The sequence below is a fragment of the Leuciscus leuciscus genome, assembly GCF_965113295.1.
Source record: "Leuciscus leuciscus genome assembly, chromosome: 22".
Taxonomy (NCBI): domain Eukaryota; kingdom Metazoa; phylum Chordata; class Actinopteri; order Cypriniformes; family Leuciscidae; genus Leuciscus; species Leuciscus leuciscus.
Window position 1 is genome coordinate 34,504,549 of NC_138746.1, and position 21,807 is coordinate 34,526,355.

General features: G+C 38.5%; 1 protein-coding gene across 2 annotated transcripts in view; it reads right to left on the reverse strand.

Moving 5' to 3' along the window:
- Nucleotides 1-21,807, reverse strand: part of mlip (muscular LMNA-interacting protein) — a 76,885-nt gene that overhangs the window by 37,326 nt on the left and 17,752 nt on the right. For both annotated transcript variants that reach the window (XM_082153890.1, XM_082153891.1), the window contains exons 2-4: nucleotides 4,645-4,761; nucleotides 3,063-3,188; nucleotides 219-1,892 (exon numbers count right to left, since the gene is read on the reverse strand). In XM_082153890.1, coding sequence (XP_082010016.1) covers nucleotides 219-1,892; nucleotides 3,063-3,188; nucleotides 4,645-4,761 — 1,917 coding nt within the window. The remainder of the gene's footprint in view (nucleotides 1-218; nucleotides 1,893-3,062; nucleotides 3,189-4,644; nucleotides 4,762-21,807) is intronic.

Consider the following 21,807-nt stretch of genomic DNA (forward strand, 5'->3'; position numbering starts at 1 on the left):
GGTATACCATGCGTGTATTGTTCGAACCAAGGGCACCGGCAAACACGAAACATGCAAAACTTGCCCTTTGCTAAAGATTTACTGCTTTTGCAAGAGTATGATGCATATCATGTTTCCCAGCAATGCGGGAGGCATGTCACTGCTGGAATGAGTGCCACTTATCAGTGGTAGGGCATGCAAGTAGCTTGCAGGTAACAGCGAAAGGCCATGCACTGTACCTTTCTATTTTTACAGTCCCCATCTGCGCAGTCTGGTGTGCTTCCCCATAGGGATGGAGAGGGTGATGAACAGAAAGAGTATGAGGGAGAGGGGGAAAGTTGACGGCTCGGGACCGCCGGGGAGGGCGAGAGGGCATAGCGATCTGGGGTGGAGGACCGGGAGCTTGGGTGGACGGGAGGACAAGCAGGAGAGGCTGGAGGTGTGTAGGACAGGCGGGCGAGACCCATGGGTCTAGGAGAAGGAGACAGCCTAAAATCCGGGGATGATAGGTGCACTCTTTCCACGTCATTTATGCGAGCATTTTGGAAAAGAGTACTTTGTTTATTCTCTTTGTTGCTTATAACGGGAGATATGGAATTACTGTGTGATTCGAAAGTGTGTTTCAGAGTAGGAGATGAAGATTTACATGAACTCAGAGTGGGTTTTGGTACAGAGGAGTCTAAATTGTCAGATGATCTTCCTATGTGTTTCAGATATGGTTCATTGGAGAGCTCAGATGATTTCTGACTCTGTTTCAGTGGCAATGAATATTTTGGCCTATCATGGGGTTTTGTTTCATCATTATGTATTAAAGATTCGCCTGACTTATATGGATCCATAGATACAGGACAATCCCCTGACACTGATGGATTTTTATGGTTCTCATTGCTGGAACATGACAGATAGCTTAATTTAGGAGATCTCGTGCATGAGTTGGAGCTACACAAAAGAGAGCTAGGAACAGTCGGCAAACGGTTTCCCTTGGGACCTGATTTAGACAGGTGAGCATTGGCAGCCTGGACTGCAGGTGAGCTTGGCGAAGAGATGTGATTTGTAGGTAAGATGACGCTACTAGTACTGGTGAAATGTCTGCATGAGCCAGGTCTTTCTGGTGGTTTCATGAGTGGGGATTCGTCAGGTGCCTTAACCAGCTCTTGTTTCCAAATCTGTGGCTTTGAAATCTGAAAAGACTTTGTATCTATAGAGGTACAAGACTTTGCTTTGGACACGTTCATTGGTGCGACAGAAGAGGCAGCTGAGCACGCTAAACAGGAGGACATGTTAACTGGACTGATGGGCCAGCAGGGCGTGTAAGGTCTTTGAGATGAAGAGGACAGGACAGGTAGACGGCCTTTCCTGAGGATTGCCGTTAGCAGGGAGAGTTGGGTTGGAGGAGTTCTGTGCCGGGCACGGGGCGAAAGAGGACAGGGTGAGGCTGTACGACTGTCACAGGGTGTACCGCAAACAGATGACATCTGTAGCAAACTGGAGCCCGGAGCCAAAGAGAGCCGCTTGATTCTCACCACAGAGGGTGTGAAAGTCCCTGACCGCACAGACGAACACGGGGAAACTGTGCGACTAAAGGGACTCGGAGAACCGTCTCGTGAGAACATGTGGAGCGCAGACCAGCTCCTCTCCTTGTCCCAGCCCTCGGAGAGAATCGACTCCTTGGAAGAAGCAGGGGATGTGAGGAAATCCATGGAGCTGGCAGGGCTAAGGACCTCCTCTCTCTGGGACGCGCTATTTAAAAACAGACCTGAGCTGACCTCAGCAGTGTTGTGAAATCCTAGATGAGAAATGCCAGGGTGTTTGTTAACAGTGGTTTCCATGGCAGGGGTTATGCTACCGAATTCAGCGTGAGGACCAACTAGGGTGGTGGGTGGTTTAAGGGTTACATTGTCACTTGACTGAATCTGAGAAAGAAAGAAAATTACAGAGCCATAAACAGAACTCATTTGGGTATTGCAATGATGATTAATCAGTGTTTTCTGCAAACTGTTTATTAACAGGCCTGATTGCCCATTACAGTATAACTCATTATTAGAAGTCTATGTAGACATTAAAATGTGGTCCACTTGTGGTCCATTGAGAGGCACTTGTTGTCCAATGAGAGGCACTTGTTGCCCAATTAGAGGCACTTGTTGCCCAATGAGAATTTAGTGAAGTCGATTCAATTGTTCTTTCATAAATCCAATCTCAAATGGCAAGCTGGTAATTTCAGCACCAAATGCATGATGGTTTATATGTTTAAGTGACACTTACTGGATATGCCATTGGCGAGAGAAGTCTTGGAAACATGTTTAAAAACATTATTTTTAAGCTTCTGATAAACACTAGTGGCACAGACTAATTAGACACAATAAACGCACCTATCCATCAATTGCTCGGCCAGAACTTTATCTACTGTGTAAGCACGCTAATGTGTGTGTTTAATTAACAGGGGACTGCAACACAGAAAGCAGCCGTGTGTGATCAGTATACTCATTATCATGATGTCTCCCATTAGAGCCGGCTAAAAGATATTAAGGATTCGTCCCAAAGCAACTTGAACATTGTACTCTACAAACAGTCCTTCATCTTTAAATTACTACTTGGAAAGTCACTGCTTCAATATCTTGTTTTCTTGTCAATCATTCTGTCACAGCGTATTAAGTATATACAATTGTGGCATTTTTAAAGAAGGTTCAGCAGTTAAAGAAGTTAAAGAACAAAATTTGGTAACACTTTACAATAAGGTTTATTAGTTAACATTAGTTTATGTATTAACTAACATGAACTAACAATGATCAATACATTTGTTGCTGTATTTGTTCATCTTTGTTAATGTTAGGTAATAAAAATACAGCCGTTCATTGTCTGTTCATGTTAGTTCACAGTGCATTAACTAATGTTAACAAATACAACCTTTGATTTTAATAATGTATTATGTAATAAATGCTTTAGAAGTATTGTTCATTCTTAGTTCATGTTAACTAAGGTAGTTAACTAATGTTAACTAATGAACCTTATTGTAAAGTGTTAGCTTAAAAATGTCATGAGGAATTTGCGTTTGCCCCTCTGACAGAATATACCACAATACTAACCTCACTTTTAGTGGTGTTCTTTAGCGTTTCTCCCAGCTCTTCAGGGTCTTGGACGTAAATAACCTCAGCCTTGTAGACACCCTCCTCCGCCATGCTCTTCTCAAAGTCCCCTGGCTCTCGTGAGGTCTGACATTGGAAAAGGAAATGTTACTAAGAGACTCCAAACCTGAAATGGCAGCTGTGACCAAAGCTACACATGGCTATTTCTAGCTTCTGAGCATCTTGACGATATAAGAGAGTCAGTGAATGCATTTATGTGTGCGTGTGTTTCCCGTTCCAGCTCGGACATCTTTTTACCAGAAGTCCATGTCCCTCATGTATTGCTCACATGCAAGAACGCATGACACACCCTGATTGTGTAAGCCCTTCAGCAAATGCCTTCTGCAGTCTCCCTTTAACACAAACATAGGTCATCTTCTCCTAAGGGACTCTGGGAATCACTGAAGTCTCTGATTTCAGATTTGAGAAGTATTTGCTAATTAAAGGAACAGTTCACTCAAATATGACTGTCCCTAACACACACAATGTTATTAAGATCAAAGCAAAGCGTTACTGCAAAAAAAAAAGATTGTGAATTTTTTATCTAAATGTGAAAAATATTTGAGAGCTTCAGTAGAGGTAACAATTTGTGAATTATGACTTAAATTTGGGTCTGTTCCTCCAAAAAAGCTTCTACAGAATACAAATAGCACAGATGTCATTAGCTGATTTTATGATACTTATGTAGTGCTTGAATCATCATAAATTAGGTATCATTTGAAAGCTTATGAACTCAAAATTCATCCTGTAAAAAACGTTTTGAAATTGAATGTTGTGTTACCATGGAAACGGTACTCTAATTTATTTTAGCTGGCTCCTCCCCTAGTGGGCGGTGTCAACTTTTATATTACAAAATGTATTTTAACTACTTTATAATCAAAACTTTTTCAAATCTTGACAAAACACCGTTGGAAAGGTCTGAGTCTGGTTCCATATTTTGTGATAGAAGTGATATTTGGACAGAAATGTATTAATTTGTTACAGGAAAATGCATCAAAACAAAATTCAATGCAATGGGTGTGTCACCCGGTGGCTATTTGTAGTACAGTGTCTAAGCAAAATCTCATAGGAACTTACATTTTTATGATATGAACTTTAAATTTGGAACACAACTTGGTTAGACATATGGCTTTGATTTATAGTAATTTTAAAGTAAAAATATTTTTGTAAAATATATATATATATATTATATAAAATAAATATTTAGTACAGTGAATTTGATTTACAGTCAATTTAAACTTCCATAACTTTTTCATAATTTCATTTTATGAGGTGCTTTCACTTCAGCAATAATCTGCTGATTGTCTTCTTTAAAACAAGACCAAAGTCTGGATAGTGCATTTTCATGTCTATTCTCAAAAAGGGGGGTGACAGTTAAGTGGTTAAACCCATGTTCACTACGGACTATCATTGTATACAAAGAGCTGGATTATTTAAAATTCTTCAAAACATTCATGTTCCATGGAAAAAAATGTTTTTGATTGACACAGTGTGGCATTCATTTACAGGAACCAAACTGAGCCATCTCAAGAGTATTTCTCACCTGGTTTGGTCTGCCTGCCTGAAGCACCTTTTTCCAGATCCTGTTCTCCACGGGCAGTCTTTTTAGAAGTGGCACAAAGGTGAAAGACTTGAGCTTGGTTGCAAATACAGTGGTGACCTGTAAAAACAGACATAAGATCAAAGTAATTTCAGGGAAACAGTGTGAAGCCAATGAAAACAGCAGAGAGCCATCAAGCCTCTGTCTGCACCAACAAACGATAGAAACAAAGCAAGCGCTGTCTCCAGATGAGTGAAATGTTTCATCCTCATTTTGTCTGATTGGAGCATTCAGTGCTACAAAAACTGAAAACTGAAGAAAAAAAAATGAAACACAAATCAAGAGCTGTGATTATAAAATCATGCTACAGCCATTTATACCACTTCATTTTGCAATCACACCTTTTCTGGATTTCGGTTGATCATTTAGCAGCTCCTGAGGATGAAATAAGTGCCTGTCTTGCTAATAGTGACAAAGTACTTGAAAAAATGATGACATTTTTGAGATGACAAGAGTTTGACATACTTCATTTCTGACAAAATTTTAAATGAGTAAAAAACGCTTGCATAGCACATTTGCATCCTAATCCAAAATTGTCTGAACAGAGTAACTTTAATGGAAGTGTTTTACCTTCTGCTGACTCGACATGAAGCGATTGGAGGATTATAATGTGTGGTCTCACAGATTGCTTTCAAGCTGTTGTATATTCATTGGAATGCAGAAACAACAGAGGGTCCATTCAGCGTATAAATGTAGGCGTCAGGGACGGCCCTTTCCTGCTCGCATTTTAAAATCGGACAATTAACGATTGTTGGCTTGCTCTCTTGACATGCGTATGATTACTAGCAGATGTCATAATTATCTGATTTAAAGCACATACATCTACTTATTCTTTATTATTAATATTGCGTTGTTACTAAAACTATGCTTTTTTTTGTTGTTGTTGTTGTTGTTGTGAAGGATTTCCCATGCATCCTGGACTCTTGTTGTCTCTTAATCTTTCACAATCCAATCAAACTCATGAATACAAAAACAATGCATGAATTTCTTGAATAATCTAATGTTTCTTGTCTGCTTAACCAATATGTAAACTGACAAACCATTTTGTTGCATTTTTATGTTGTGTTTAGGGGTTCATTTGAAAAACATTACAGGCCAATAAATAATGATGCAGGTGGAAAAAAATCAATAAATGATACATCATCAATAGCGGGTCCCTTTCATTAGTTAGGACAGATTGCTTTTGCAAGAGGCTCACAAGCCTTAAAGCTGACCATCAATTAACCGCCTAAAATCCATTCACTGACCGCCTCATGCATATTGTGCACAAACTGCAAAGATTTTTCTCGATCTGGCAAGCTCTTATCTGATTGGCTGGCTTTGTCTGCCTAGCAAACATTATGTGTTTACATGATAATTGTGCTTACAAGATACAAGCTTTTTTGAAGATGAAATGATCACTAGTTTGCGACTGCCTTGTAAGTGGCATCAAATCCTTGAGATTTTCAAGTTCACTGTAAATAATGTTATTTTTGTTCTTTATTGTGTTCTTTATTTGATTATGACATTCACATCTTCTTGGGATTGTAATTAAAGTGTGTAATCATGATTTATTAATCTCAGAGCTGGTTGGTTTGGTTTATGGTGTAGAACTCTTTACTGAAGAATCTTTCCAGTTGTGAAAATGAATGGGGGAAAATATTTCCAGAAACAAGAGCTCTAAAAAAAGTGAAAGTTATATTCTCTGTTGTGGCTCCCATCAAAACACTGTGATCTCAACATGTGAAAGTGCGAGTTATTTTTGTCCTGTGATCCTACACAACAATTCCGGCCCTTAAGCCATGTTCCAACTACACAGTTATGACACTTTTCTTCTTTCTGTCCCTGTTTGGCTGTTTCATCATCTATATCTTCTCTTTTCATTGATATTCCTGTTAAGAGCTTTGGAATGAGATAAAAAAAATAAAAAAATAAAAAATCCCTGAAGCATTAATAAGAGCCCTTGAACACATGCATAACATTATTTTCACAATCTCGATTAGATGCTGTCACGGTCAGGTTGCAGCAGAGATTAAACAGGATCGAAGTTCAGCAGGTTTATTAAAAAAACAAACTCAAACTTTACAAAACAGAATCTCAGGACCAAGAACAGAACAGAACAGAAAACTTAACAGTACGTAGACCTGACAAAAACCTGAAAGAAACTCAAGGCTTAAATAGACAACAACTGAGGAGCTAATAAACAAGACACACCTGACCAGAACCAACAATCAATTAGAAACCACAGGGAACTATTAACAGACTGAAAACCAGGGTTAGCCCTAGCCCTAGTTAGGTTTAACCCTAAGCCGCATAAGCCTAACCCTATAGAAATAGACATAAGCAAAAGAGATCAAAAACAAACTCTAAAGTGAACAAACAAACACAAACCATAACAGATACTGTATATGGAAGATTATACAACATATCTGGTTCTTTAATCTCATGAGCACAGAGACATTCTGATATTTTGTATAAATGAAATATTATATATTCTGTGACTTGGCTAAGTTAAATTATGTACTGAACATGTCTCTGTTCAATTTGGCAGAATACCTTTGATAAAAGTGTAGGCTAATTCCTAATGTTTTATTCCTATTTTATTCAGCATTATGCATTAAAGAACAACCTATTATGTTTTTTATAACATTTTCAGATTTTTTTGTAATGTTGCTGTTTGAGCGTGAAAATTATGTTACGAAGCACAAAGTACACGATATTCCTCATTTAAATAATTACCGGGGCGGGAATAAAGGGGTGGGGCCTGGTTGAGTTAGTTAGTTAGTAGTGGCAGTGTCTGAAATCACCTACTCTCTTGAGTAGGCACTTATTTTGAATAAGTATTTACTTCATGGCCGCAAAAAAAAAAAAAGCATGTTCTATATACTAGGCATGTGTGTAGTATTTATTATTTATTTGTTTATTTGTCAGGGACAATGCAAAAGAGACACATTATAACAGGTTACAATAACTTGAACAGATGTGTTGCATATAGGGTTTCTAGCTGAAGCTAATTTGCAACCCCTGTCCCTGGTTAGGCTACATACATCACCATTACCAAGAAAACAGAAACAAACACCAGAAACAACAATAAAAAATAAAAAAAAACACAACATTATATACATATATCTGTGTGTGTGTGTGTGTGTGTGTGTGTGTGTGTGTGTGTGTGTGTGTGTGTGTGTGTGTGTGTGTGTGTGTGTGTGTGTGTGTGTGTGTGTGTGTGTGTGTGTGTGTGTGGGCGCGCGTCTATCTCTCTATCCGTATGTACATGTCCATTTATAAGTGCGTCTGCACAGTGACATAATCAGTGATCACAGATTTGGTTTTGTTTCAGCCAGTGTTTCACCTTTTCATTAAACGGTTTCCGATTGGTTTGTGGTTTTATTTCTGTTGGTAGGGCATTCCAAAAATGTATCCCTTTTACAGAAAAAGATGACTGACCGAAAGTGGTTTTGCGCTGTGCCACCCTGCAGTTGCCATTTGCTGATCCCCTAGTGGTGATTCTATTAGTATTTGTTTTTGTCACATATGGACAAAGTACAGCTGGTGCGAGATTATTCACACATTTAAAAATCTATTTGATAAAAGAGAACTTAATAAAACTATCATAACTAAGCAAATTATACTTTTTCAGTATTATACAATGATGCCATTTCGTTTGTTTTTGATCCATTATTTTCAATGCTTGTTTATATAGTGAAATAATGGGTTTAACAGTTGACTGTGAAGCCTGGCTCCATACAGTAACACAATAAGAAAGATGGGAAAATATCATGGCATGCATAAACAGTTGGGCTGCCTTGAGGGGTATGTAATATGAATGAATGTATGAATGTAATCTGGACGTACTACATCCGCCATGTTGTTGTTATCATGTGACCTTCCAGCGTCAGTTGCGTCGCTTCACTGTCATTCGTAAATCATCTCCTGTGGCCTCATGGGATAGTAAAGTGTCCATCATACGCGCACTAGAGAATCTCGCCGGAAGAAGTAGATCATCCGGGTATTAGTGCTCTTTTATGAGTACTGTGAATTCAGACATACTTCTTTTGTTACAGCCAGTGTGTTGAAACTCGCAGTTATGGTAAGGTGCGTGACATTTCCCAAACACACTCGAAGTCGAAACGCTGTTGAAAGGGGATTGGACTGAGCAACACAACACACTTGTAGCCAATCAGTAGGGCGTGTCACTCATGATGAGGGAGGAGAGAGAGCTAATCAGCAGTAGGGGGCGTGTCCATTCATGATGAGGGAGGAAAGAGAGCCAATCAGCAGTAGGGGGCGTGTCCACTCATGATGAGGGAGGAGAGAGAACCAATCAGCAGTAGGGGGCATCACTCATAATGAGAGAGGAGAGAGAACCAATCAGCAGTAGGAGGCATGTCCACTCATGATGAGAGAGGAGAGAGAACCAATCAGCAGTAGGGGACATGTCCACTCATGATGAGGGAGGAGAGAGAGCCAATCAGCAGTAGGGGGCATCACTCATAATGAGAGAGGAGAGAGAACCAATCAGCAGTAGGGGGCATCACTCATAATGAGAGAGGAGAGAGAACCAATCAGCAGTAGGAGGCATGTCCACTCATGATGAGAGAGGAGAGAGAACCAATCAGCAGTAGGGGACATGTCCACTCATGATGAGGGAGGAGAGAGAGCCAATCAGCAGTAGGGGACATGTCCACTCATGATGAGGGAGGAGAGAGAGCCAATCAGCAGTAGGGGGCATCACTCATAATGAGAGAGGAGAGAGAACCAATCAGCAGTAGGAGGCGTGTCCACTCATGATGAGAGAGGAGAGAGAACCAATCATCAGTAGGAGGCATGTCCACTCATGATGAGAGAGGAGAGAGAACCAGTCAGCAGTAGGGGGCGTGTCCATAGGTTAAATTGGGCCGGAGCGCACCGGAGCGCAGCTCCGCCTCCTCGGGTCCACAACACACCATGCCGGAGCTCAGCTCCGTCTCCTTCAGCACCAAATATTGTTATTCATGGCAATACATGGCATATGAGACTAAATAATTAGCAAGACTAGACAGAGACACCCAGGCTACATGGAATTATCAGACGTCATAATGCATTAATCCCTGCGTTCTCTGGTTCAGCACCCCGCCCACCATCGACGCTACCATGGAAACCCGCGAAAGTCAGTCTTTTAAATTCAACCGCCCGATGGGCTCATTGTGCTGTCTAATTCTTTATCGAGCATACGTGAGTATTTGGTTTAATTTACCTCAGATAAATAAGATACGTAATTATTCAAACACGACCTACAACTTCATTTTCTAGTGTGACTAATGTAGCCTCGCTCGCACTGTTTAGTTTTTCATTTGATTTGTCTGCTAAGGCCATAGCTGCCAACTCTCACGCATTCACGCTCACGTGACGCCCCACATAAATTTTCTCACGCACAGTAAAATCGCAAAGCAAAGAGGACACAGACAAGACAGAGCAGGTTACTAAAAAATAATCTCATCTCTCAGATTCTGTCAATTTTATTTCGAAATTCAAGCAATAAATACCGTTTTGGCGCTTGTAAATATGATGTGACAGTTCCCATAGCGTCACGTGAACGGATGATCTCTAGCTAATGAACAATGTTAAATACAGTTGTTGTTATAATAAATTAAAAAACGCATTATGTCTGGGCTGATTAGGTGAGTTTTTTTTTTTTTTTTTTTTTTTTTTTGTCTTGAGAAAAATGAATGCCTATCTTGTGTAGCCTACCTAATATTTATCCAAATGAGTCAATATTGAATCAAATCACAAGCACTGAACTGAATTGAAATCATCAAATTTGTGTCAAGCAATAAAAAAAGCAGCTTATCAGAAATTGTTCCATGTAAACAATATAAATTGTTGTTAATAAACCTAATACAATTCTGCTTAGTTACTAAAATGTTCAGATTTTTTTTTACACCAATTTGATATTTAAAAATAAAAATGTAAAATATTTTTAAATATATTTAATATATTTAATGTAATATTTAAAGTATATAATTATAAGTATATAATTATCTAACATCTGACTAATTCAAAATTAACCTCAAAATATTAAATGCTAAATGGTGGTTATACAGTGGTGGACAGAATTAATGGCACCCCTGGTAAATATGATCAAAAATGGCTGTAAAAAAAATAATCTGCATTGTTTATACTTTTGATCTTTCATTCAAAAAATTCGCAAAAATCTAACCTTTCATTGAAGTAAAAGAATTGAGAGTGGGGAGGAAATCACAATATGAAATAAATGTTTTTCTCCAAAACATGTCGGCCACAATTATTGGCACCCCTTGAATTTTTTACAAGTAAATATCTCTGAAGTATATTCCCATTAATATTTACCTTTATTTAGCACACCAGGGTGACTAGGAACATGAAATTGTCCAGCTATGACTTCTTGTTTCACAGGAGTTTAAATATGAGGAAACACAAAGGCCAAATTTCTTTAATCATCCATCACAATGAGTAAAACCAAAGAATATAGTTCTGATGTGCATCAAAAGATTGTTGAGCATCACAAAATAGAAAGTGACTGTAAGCAAATAGCTAAAGAATTGAAAAATCCCCATTTTGACCATCAGGGCAATAATTAAGAAGTTATAATCAACTAAAGATGTTACGAATCTGCCAGGAAGAGGACGTGTGTCTATATTGCCTTAATAGACGGTGAGGAGGATGGTTTGAGTGGCCAAAGACTCTTCAACAATCACAGATGGAGAATTGCAGAGATTAGTTGAGTCTTGGGGTCAGAAAGCCTAAAAAAAATTATCAAACAACCCCTACATCCCCACATGTTTTTGGGGAGGGTTTCAAGAAAAATCTTCCTCGCTCCTCCAAAAACAAACTCCAGCATATTCAGTTGTCAGACACGACTGGATCTTCAAAAGGGACCGGATTCTGTGGTCAGATGAAACAAAAAAAAAAAGGGCTTTTTGGCAGCAAACCCACCAGATGTGTTCAGTGCGCACAGGGATGAAGAGTCCCCCATGCCTACGTTTAAATATACTGCTGGATCTTATATGTTGTGGGCCTGTTTTTCTGCTGGAGGTCCTGGACTTCTTGTTCAGAAACATGGTATTATGGATCCTAGCAAATACCAACAGATAAAAAATTAAAACCTGACTGCCTCTGATAGAAATCTTATAATGGGCCGTGGTTGGATCTTCCATCAGGACAACGGTCCAAAACAAACATCAAAGGGGCTGTTTACACCTGGCCACTTCATGCGTTTTCTCAGATTGGATAGCTATCCGATCGTGAAAAGACCAGGTGTAAATGCCCTCCGAAACGCATTCGAGACGGATTTGAATCCGATCGCTCAAACCACTTCAGGAGGTGGTCTGGGCCGCATTCCAGACAAAACTGGACAAGTGTAAATGCATCTGGTTGTTGAAACCACATATGTAAATTGTACTCCTCCCAAAAATAAGCGTGTGAGAGCGTGTTATAGGCTATATGTAATGTTATAGCCAGATATGACGACGCTACTGGAACACGCATCACCGCAGATGAGAAACGTGCAAACTATCGCAAATCAAAGTGAAAGTAAGTCGCAGACGCTTATCACACAATCATCATCATTAAAAGTAAAGAAACGAAATGATCTTACCAGGGCTGTTACTGCTCTCTCTTATTGCTGTCTTTGATTTTTTTATTTTAGCTGATGATCAACAAAATGCAGCTCATATCTGTTGCTTTCGGTGATGTGCACTCCATTAAATCTGCATATAGAGCGGGAAGTCGGGAACTGAAGATCGAATTTAAATCCGTTTTGCAAAAACACATTTATGTGACCAGGTGTAAATGGAATCGTTTTGATAAATCAGATAGCTATCCGATCTGAGAAAACGCATGAAGTGGCCAGGTGTAAACAGCCCCAAAATCAACACAAAAATGGGTAACTGAGCACAAAATGAAGCTTCTGCCATGACCGTCCCAGTTCCCTGACCTGATGAGTGGAGTGAACTGAAGAGAAGCAGCACCAACATGAACTTGTGAATCTGAAGGATCTGGAGAGATTCTGTATGGAGGAATGATCTCTGATCTCTGGTCAGTTATTCTCCAAACTCATCAGGCATTATAGGAGAAGATTCAGATCTGTTATCTTGGCAAAAGGAGATTGCAAAAAGTATTTAATAACAGGGTGCCAATAATTGTGGCCAGCGTGTTTTGGAGAAAAACATTTATTTTATAATGTGATTTACCCCCCACTTTCAATTCTTTTACTTCAATGAAAGGTTAGATTTTTGCACATTTTTTGAATGAAAGATCAAAAGGATAAACAATGCAGATTTATTTTTTACAGCCATTTTTGATCTTATTTACCAGGGGTGCCGTTAATTCTGACCACCACTGTATATAGGCCTATCTAGCATTACAAAACAACCAACCAATATTTTCAATATTTTCAAACATGTTCAATTTCATACGTTTTCCGAGGGTGAAATCCGTTGCCTGCTTGTTAACATTAAGGGAATTTTTTTTTTTTTAAAATGGTAAAGTATTTATCTTTGTTTGAATAACTACTCAACCTTACCTTACACATTAATACGGGAAAAATAGCCCCTTTGGTGTAAAACACATTAAGTCATTTTATGGTGCGATTTTTAATGATGACCACCGTAAATAAGGGCTCCCCCTCCCTACAAAAGCCAATTTAACCACTGGGCGTGTCCACTCATGATGAGAGAGGAGAGAGAACCAATCAGCAGTAGGGGGCGTGTCCACTCATGATGAGGGAGGAGAGAGAGCCAATCAGCAGTAGGGGGCGTGTCCACTCATGATGAGGGAGGAGAGAGAGCCAATCGGCTGTAGGGGGTGTGTCCACTCATGATGAGAGAGGAGAGAGAACCAATCAGCAGTAGGAGGCGTGTCCACTCATGATGAGGAGAGAGAACATCCTCTTATGGCACCAGATATCAATGCCTAAATGAATCTGCAGAGGTCAGGTGGTACAGTGGTCACATGGTACAAATAGGTAGGAATGGGCAAATGAAGCACTGAGGCTTTCCCCTAATTTTTCTAGGAAAAGATTCAAAGCTTCGAGAGTGTCGAAAACAGCGCCATCTGGTGTTTCACGAGTTCACAATTACATCATATTAAACAGAGTAAAGATTATGCGTATTTGGCGTGCCTTACAATTCACAAAATATAAAAATGTATTGATTTTAAAGAAGTAAAACATCAATATATTTATTCAGTGACAGGGAAGTATTAAAACAATGTATTTTGCTAATGTTTGATTAGAGCCCTGGGTGGGATGGGTAGGTGTTAGTGGCCGGTGGTCTGAAGCCTTAAGTCGGCTTGACTGGAGTTGCTGGAGTCAAGCTGGAAGTTTGACCGGGTGTATCTCGGGAGCCAAGCCGAGTTGGGGCTCCATACTCTGGGCTTAGGGGGGCCTCCTAGTGGGCCACCCCACACCGAGAGTCTGGAGCCTTAAGTCAGCTTGGCTCCCGAGTTATGCCTGGTCAAAGGTGGAAGTTTAACCGGGTGTATCTCTGAAAGGAAGCCGAGTTTGGGCTCCATACTCTGGGGTTTCGGGGGGTCTTCTAGTGGGCCCCCCACACCGGGAGTATGCTGCCTTAGGTCGGCTTGACTCTGGAGTTATGCCCGATCAAAGTTCCACTGGAAGTGACCATATCTCGGGAAGAAAGCAGAGTTGGGGCTCTGGACTCCAGGCATGGAGGGGTCAGCCAGTGGGCCCACTATGGGTCCTGAGTTTTGCCTGGTCAAAGCTGGACAGGAAGTGGCGGTATCTTGGAGCCGGATGGTCCCAGGGACTCAGGACTGTGGGGAATGTAGGGTCCCTCTGGGACCTCTCCATAACCGGAATCTCAAGTCTTAACTCGGCTTGGCTCCCGAATTATGCCCAGTTATACATAAAGGACTCTAAAGGATCTCATTTTAATTAATGTGTGTAATTTGTAGGCCTATCTAAATATAGTTGTAAATGAAGGCAGTAAGTAAAGTAAGGTTAAAAAGGTTAGTAAGGTAAAAGCACACAAAGAAATGTTATCATTAAACACTTTCAGAAAATGTATCAAAGATTGCAGTTAGAGGGAGTCCTCATTGAAACACATAAGGTGGGCTTAAATGGTTCCACAGTGAGTAATGGAGAAAAAAGACAATGTTTTCCTTTAAAAATGTAAGATATGTTTACAAATACATGCATGGAGCTCAAATATACTGTGGACTAGTATCATAGTAATTTTCATTGTGCTCACATTGAGAAATGTTAAGTTTTTTTCATTCAAGGTTAGCTTGTGTTGGCTATAGTTTGCATGTCTTTTGTGGCACTGTACCATTTAAGCCCATCTTTTAAAAAAAAGTTAATTTATGAAAATAATCTTCTCTACAAAACAATTCATGATGTATTTATTTGTAAATTAATGTCAAATGAATCACAAAACATTTATTGTTTGCAGTTCACATGCTTAATTCTTTGGCAGTCTATCTTTCAGTAAGGCTAACCTAGAGATTAGCTTTGAACGCAAGCTAATTAAACTCATCTTTCCATTTAAAGGAAAATGATATAAAATTATGAAGTACTATTTGTTCATACACAAAAAACAATACATTTATCTCTTATTTGATTTCTGAAGGTTTCCCGAAACACCAAAGTTTTGGGGTGACTTTGAGGTCCCTTGAGACAGCACATGGGTGGGGCTAACTCAACATTGCCAAATGTGATTGGCAAGCAAAAAAAAAATGCCAGGGAAGTAACAAATCACTGGATTGGTTAAAATAATGATCAGCATAAAATATTATTTTCTCTTTTTTCAATTTGACTTTAGAGTTGAAAGTGGGCCTAATGGGTACACTTACCCTAATTAAGTGAACACTTTTTACATCATACAATTGCAGTAATTACGACATGGTGTGAACACCGCTAAATATCAACAGTTTTTCTCAGAAACCACTTACTGCACCATTATTGTCTGTAATTATCCGCCAGTGGGGATGCTTTTGAGAAAACTCACTTTTGCCTGTCTATTTGTCATTTTTGCTGTGAACGACTTGCACAAACTTTAAAGTAGGAAAATGAACTGTGTTGCCGGGGACAGTCCCACTAAGAGGGAACGTTCCCATAACTTTCACTATAAGTGAAACTATAAAAGTTATGCTAATTTCTTTAAAAGTTATGCTAATGTTGGGACAAAACATTCTCAAAATGATCTGTATGGAAAGTTCTTATAACGATATGAATAGTTAATATACGTTCTCGTGATGTAGAGAGAAAATATTCTTAGAACAATGTTTTTGCAACGTCCTTATGAAGTTATTGATATTTGCTGAATGTTTTTGGAATGTTTGGATAAACTTTGATAGAACAATTTTAATGAAACATCCTTAGAGTGTTATTTATAAAAGTCAAATTTTTGTATAGCGCTTTTCACACATTGTTTCAATGCAGCTTTACAGAAAATCATGATGTTATAATATTTATATCTTAGTATCGTCATGCCTTATATGCACATCTAGTAGATCCCCAGCAAACAGGGAACGTTCTCCAAACTTTAGCTAACATTCTGGCAAGGTTCTCTCAAAGTTATGAACAAATGTTCTTCCAGTGATGTTAATAAAACATTTGTACAGAGTTATCTGGTCTTTAAAAACGTTAGCACAACGTTTTTTTATATATACACTGTTTATGGATTGTGTTTTTTGGAATGTCTTAGTTTGGCGTTCATCTAACATTTTGTTAGCGTTACTACTTCTTTGATCAATAAAGAGAATTGAAGAGAAGAGAACATGAAGTCACAAGACACATGCATAAGGAACAAACAATGAATGCAAGTTGTATATTAAATATACAAGCAGGTATTATACACCGACTTCATTAAACCTAATGCATTACACTAAGCAAACAGGACTTTGAACTTCCTCTTCTGCAACAGCATCTGATTCTGAACTAAATTCTCTCGTTGTCTTTCTATCATTCACGGATCCATTCCACGCCATTTTTAAACCGAACATCCAGATTCTGCAGACAAGTGTTCCTCTCAGTCACTCTTCAACCTGAAGCATCACAACAACAATCTTTGAAACTCTGTATGAAACAGTTCATATACACAGAACACAATGGTGTTTGTGGTGTTTTCTTGCTCTTTTGTGTTGTTTTCCACATGTCTTGTTAGATTTGACTAGTGTGCTGTTTGAGTTTGTGTTCTTTTTCCTCTTGTGTTTTTGGTTTAGAAAACATATTGTAAGCTTTGCTCTTCACAGTTCCATGTTTTGGACTGTGTACTTCCCAGAGACTTTTACACAGTTTAGTGTACTACTACAGTAAAATGTCAATCTTAAAGTAAAGTCTTATCTGTTATTTTTGTAAAAAACTTTTAAACGCTGGTAAAATGTAAACAATCTGGAAAAAGTGTGTCTTAACCCAGTTTTTGGTACTCTTTTCCCGGTTCGAGTCCCAGCTGAGCCTTTCTGTAGAAATGTTGCATGTTCTTCAGTGAAGGATGAGAGAGGACCAGGCTTGGACTATTTTACGTTATGTTTTGGTTATGTGTGTGGCAGTCGTCCATGAGGGGCTGCCGCTTTTAATTTTGTCTTCCCCGAATAACATACTGTGTTACAGAAACCATAGCGACTAAAGAGTGGCGGAAAACTACAACAAAGGAAACATGTGATTGAAGGTAAACAAACTAAAAGTCCAAATATAACAGAACCGTGACACAAACATTCTGAAATAATGTTTTCATGATATTATCAAAATGATAGAATGAATGTTCCTCAAACGTTCACATAAACCAAGAAAAACGTTCTTAACACGTTAAACTGGATGTTTTGAACGTGCAGAAATAATGTTTTCAAAACTTAATGGCAAAACATATTTTAGCAAAACATATTCTAAGAATTTTAGTTAGCTGGGGTATCACCCAAATATTCAGTTTCAAGAACAAAAAAAAAAGGTTGTCTTTGAGTGCAGAATGAGACCCCACTCACACTGCTAATGACTTGATCGCTCCCATTATAATCATCATAACCTGTGATGACGCAGACTGGGGTACCTTGAACAGTTTCACGTGGCTTTTTGTTCTGCACTCCCGCAAACCCTCCAATTATAATCAACAAAGCAGTCTCAAACCTCGCTCGCAGAGTCAATGGAATGCAAAAATACCGCCTTTGGATATTAAATAAATTGTCATTGCAATTGCTGTTGTGCAAACAAGGAAAAGAAGTGAAAATGACCTAACACTGATAAGCAGACAATAAATCTGAGGCTTCAAAGAAACAGCCACACTCCTGCTTGGCAAAAGTTTGTTGTGCTTCATTTCAATTTTGCTGCTGAAAAGTCAATTTTTGTCATACATGTAAATTACTCAATATTGTTTGTTAGCAAATTAATATTAATTAGTAGATAGATAGATGCCTTTATTCATCCCCACAGGGGAAATTCAGATGTCCAGCAACCTACAGTGTGTGCTGTTACCAACAAACATTCTCACTACAAGACACTCATAAAAACACACAAAGAGTCACAAAACAATTAGTAGAAAATAATTGATGCACTTCAATCAGATCCATTATGCAATCTAATGGCAGCCGGAACAAATGACCTCCTGAACGCATCTAATTAGTATTAATTAATATTAGATGCAAGGTGTAGGTAAACTTCCAGTATGACCACAACTGTTATTCAGTGGTCTGTTTGAATATTCGATGGATGTTACAACCAATTAATTGATAGATTTAACGTGACATCACACCCTTATAGGAACGCCAACCTGGACGGCAAAACAAGACTTTTCTCCATTGCCTGACAGTTATTTTTACTATGTTTCTACTCAGTACTAATGCAGTAAGAATTCAATATACACCTTGTTGATAATGCATATGTATAGGCAAGTACACTAACCCAGAATTTTCTGGGAACATCTGTTCAATTAAATATAGTATGCATTATCAATAAGGTGTATACTGAATTTGATCTTTTAAAGGGTAACTCTTGCCAGAATGCAACCTAGGGTCTTTTTGTTAATCTACCCGAGTCAAACTTTCGTGTAAAAGCATAATTAGAATGGAAACGCCACTTTTAAGTTTGACAGTATTTTCGTTTTAGGTTAAATGCCTTGTGAATGGGAGTGAATGGGGCACTTTTATGATAGCATCAAAAATCGCTATTTTTAAAACACTAAGAAGGCTCGACACAACATGAAACTTTGCTGGAAGTCTCACCAGGGGCTCTACACATGAACTCCAGCATTGAGAACAGTGTTTGTGTACACAGAGTTTACTAAAAGAAAGGTTTTGAACAACTCACTGTCTCTGTGTCTGTCGGCATTTTGACAGTCAAAAATGCCGAATGCGAATGAACTGACTCTGAATTTTAATATTGTTTCTTATATGAGGATCAGTTATTGGTCAATATTGATTTTCACTAACGAGAAAAAAACTAATTATCCGTGAATTTATATTGAACTAAGCTTTAGGAGCTTTCCATCTTTACTCTCCTCCCTGTTACGGAGATCGACTATTTTTTTATAATTATCACTTGTTTTATTACATTAAGGCACTTTAAGTGTTTTCATGTTAAGCGTTTAGAACATCCCGCTGTTTTTAGTGACTGAAATATTGCAGCAGATGCTGGATATGGATCACAAGTGCCCAAAACTTGAATTTTATTTAACATATGATTGGTGATGTAAATATTCCTAGTTTCAACCCGATGGTAAATTGACAGGCCTTTGGCCCTCGAGGTTGTTCCAGTAGGGTTGATCTCTTTTTGTAATATGTAGAAGAGCTATGATTTATTTTTGTATCAGATAAGAAAAAGTCCAAAGCCATATTTGAGAGGATTTAACATGTGATTTCAGGCTTTTCAATCATTTGATTGAGCCACTTCCCAAGCGCTGCATCATTCTTCAAGAACAAAACCACATTGAGGCACATTTAACAAGACAATTACTCTTGAGCTTGGAAGTTCTCCCACTATTATCTCGCTGTATGTTCATGACTACAATTTTTTATTTATTTTTTTTGTCATATTTTCTGTCACTCATGCTGCGTCCCAATTCGCCTACTTATACTACGCCCTAAAAGTATGTACTCTTTTTGTGAAGAAAAAAGACATACTTTTGAGTGTGTAGCAAAAGAGTAGGCAAGCTTTGGGACATACTACTGCGTCATCTTTAACGGACAGATCTGTTGCGTGCGTCCTGTCACCGTAAACTGCCCTGTCAATCATCTTGTCACAGTTAAAATCCTCCATTCAATCTAATTTAATTTCTTATCGTTTCGGAGAGAAATGTAGTTGCACGTTGATCTGCCAGTCGTGAGTCTTTCATGCGGAGACTCTCCTCATGTGTTTGCAATTTGACTATAATGATGCATTTAAAAGTTAATGGCTAAACGTATCTTTACAAAAGTTCTCAATGCTGCTGCAGATGCAGTATAATGTGGACAACATTGAAAAAATACATTTTCGTAAGGTCAGATACTCAGATATAATTAATCACTCAATCCCCTTTATCTAAACCTCTCTACATAACCGCCGGACTCGCGCGTCCTCCATGTCTGTAGTTTTTTTTTAACACTTTTCACTCGTGTTTGTAGTTCTAACCGAATCCTCGTCCAACGCGCGATGGGTTGTGGGCAATATTAGCCGTTATATTGCGCATCGATCTGCACTTCGGATTCTGACCGGAAATAGTAGACCATCCGGGTATCTTTGGAACACTCATTTCAACATACTACGATTTGGGACGTACTAATTCTATTTTCGAATACTATTTAGGATGGATAGTATGCGAATTGGGACGCACCATCAGTCAGTTGAGAAACGCTATCTTGTTTTGTTTTTTTAATCGAGACAAAGGAGGATTGTCAAAGAGATTTTCCCATCAAACAACGTCATTAATTATCACTTAAAATGCAAGGTACATCACACACGTTGAGCAAATCCAGATAATGGAATTAACTCATAATTTACCATCTAATTTTTGCAATACAATCTGAAGGCTTAAAAAGAGATGTGATTGCATAGAGCCGTTCGTTGCCTTCCAGTGTCTCTCGTCAATTTAAATTCAATAGGCTTGAGTATCTTCTTAATGAAGATAACTAATAAAGCTTAGCAGGAGATTTTCAACCCTCTAGCCATGAATTAGTCAGAGCGGATAAACGAAATAACAGGAATCAACAGAGGTCTTCTCATTCTTGAGCAAGTAATGACTGTTACAAAAGAGGACAGCATTTTTACAAAGTTCCTGTGTGTTACTCATATTAAATCATTCGCCTTCTCGCACTGCCATGTCCTTCATTTACTGATGATGATAATAGATACTTATGGCATTGGTGATGAGAACGAATGAACCCTACGCTTTTTTTCTTTTCTTTTTTTTTTGTGCAATACATCCATACGTTTCAAGCCTCATGTGAGTTAAAATAGCTTTGATTCTGGCTCTGACATTCAGCCTTTCCTTCTCTCACGGATGCAGGGTAAAAATAGACTTTAAAGGCCGACCATGAAGTTCTTGTCAAAGTGTTTGGTGTTCAAACAGAGAGAGAAAGTTGCACTGTAATGGTAGCAGACAGAGTCTAGGAAAAAAGTAGATCAGGCTGCTTGTCTTTTGAATCCACTGAACGTTTCCTTACATGCATCATGCATACGTATGTTCACTGTGTAATAAAAAATATTCTTATGTATGCTGTGACTAAACATTTCAAAGACATGATCATAGCAGTTGTTAATACAGCACTGCAATATGCTAAATATAATTTTTGCATAAAAGCAAGCAATCAAAATGATCAAAATTGTGTCCTGTCAAATGATCTCTATAATGATCTCCAATACCAAATGCACAGTAATAGAGGCTCCCCAATGAGAAAAAAAGCACAACTTAAATTATTATCTCTCTTATATTTAACAATGTTATCTCATATTTCACTCTTAATTTTATCTATAAACTCATTCTATATCTTCAACCATTCACAAACAAAACAGCTTTCAATCTCAGTCGCTCTCTCAGCTAAAATGAAATTATACTTTTAATCGTGAAACTAAAACTAATCATTGTCTTAGTAAATGAGTCATTGAATCATCCAGTCAAACAATTTGTTCAAAACGGCTGATTCATTTAAGGATAAAGCTATTGTGAGTGAGTCGCTGAATCTTTAGGC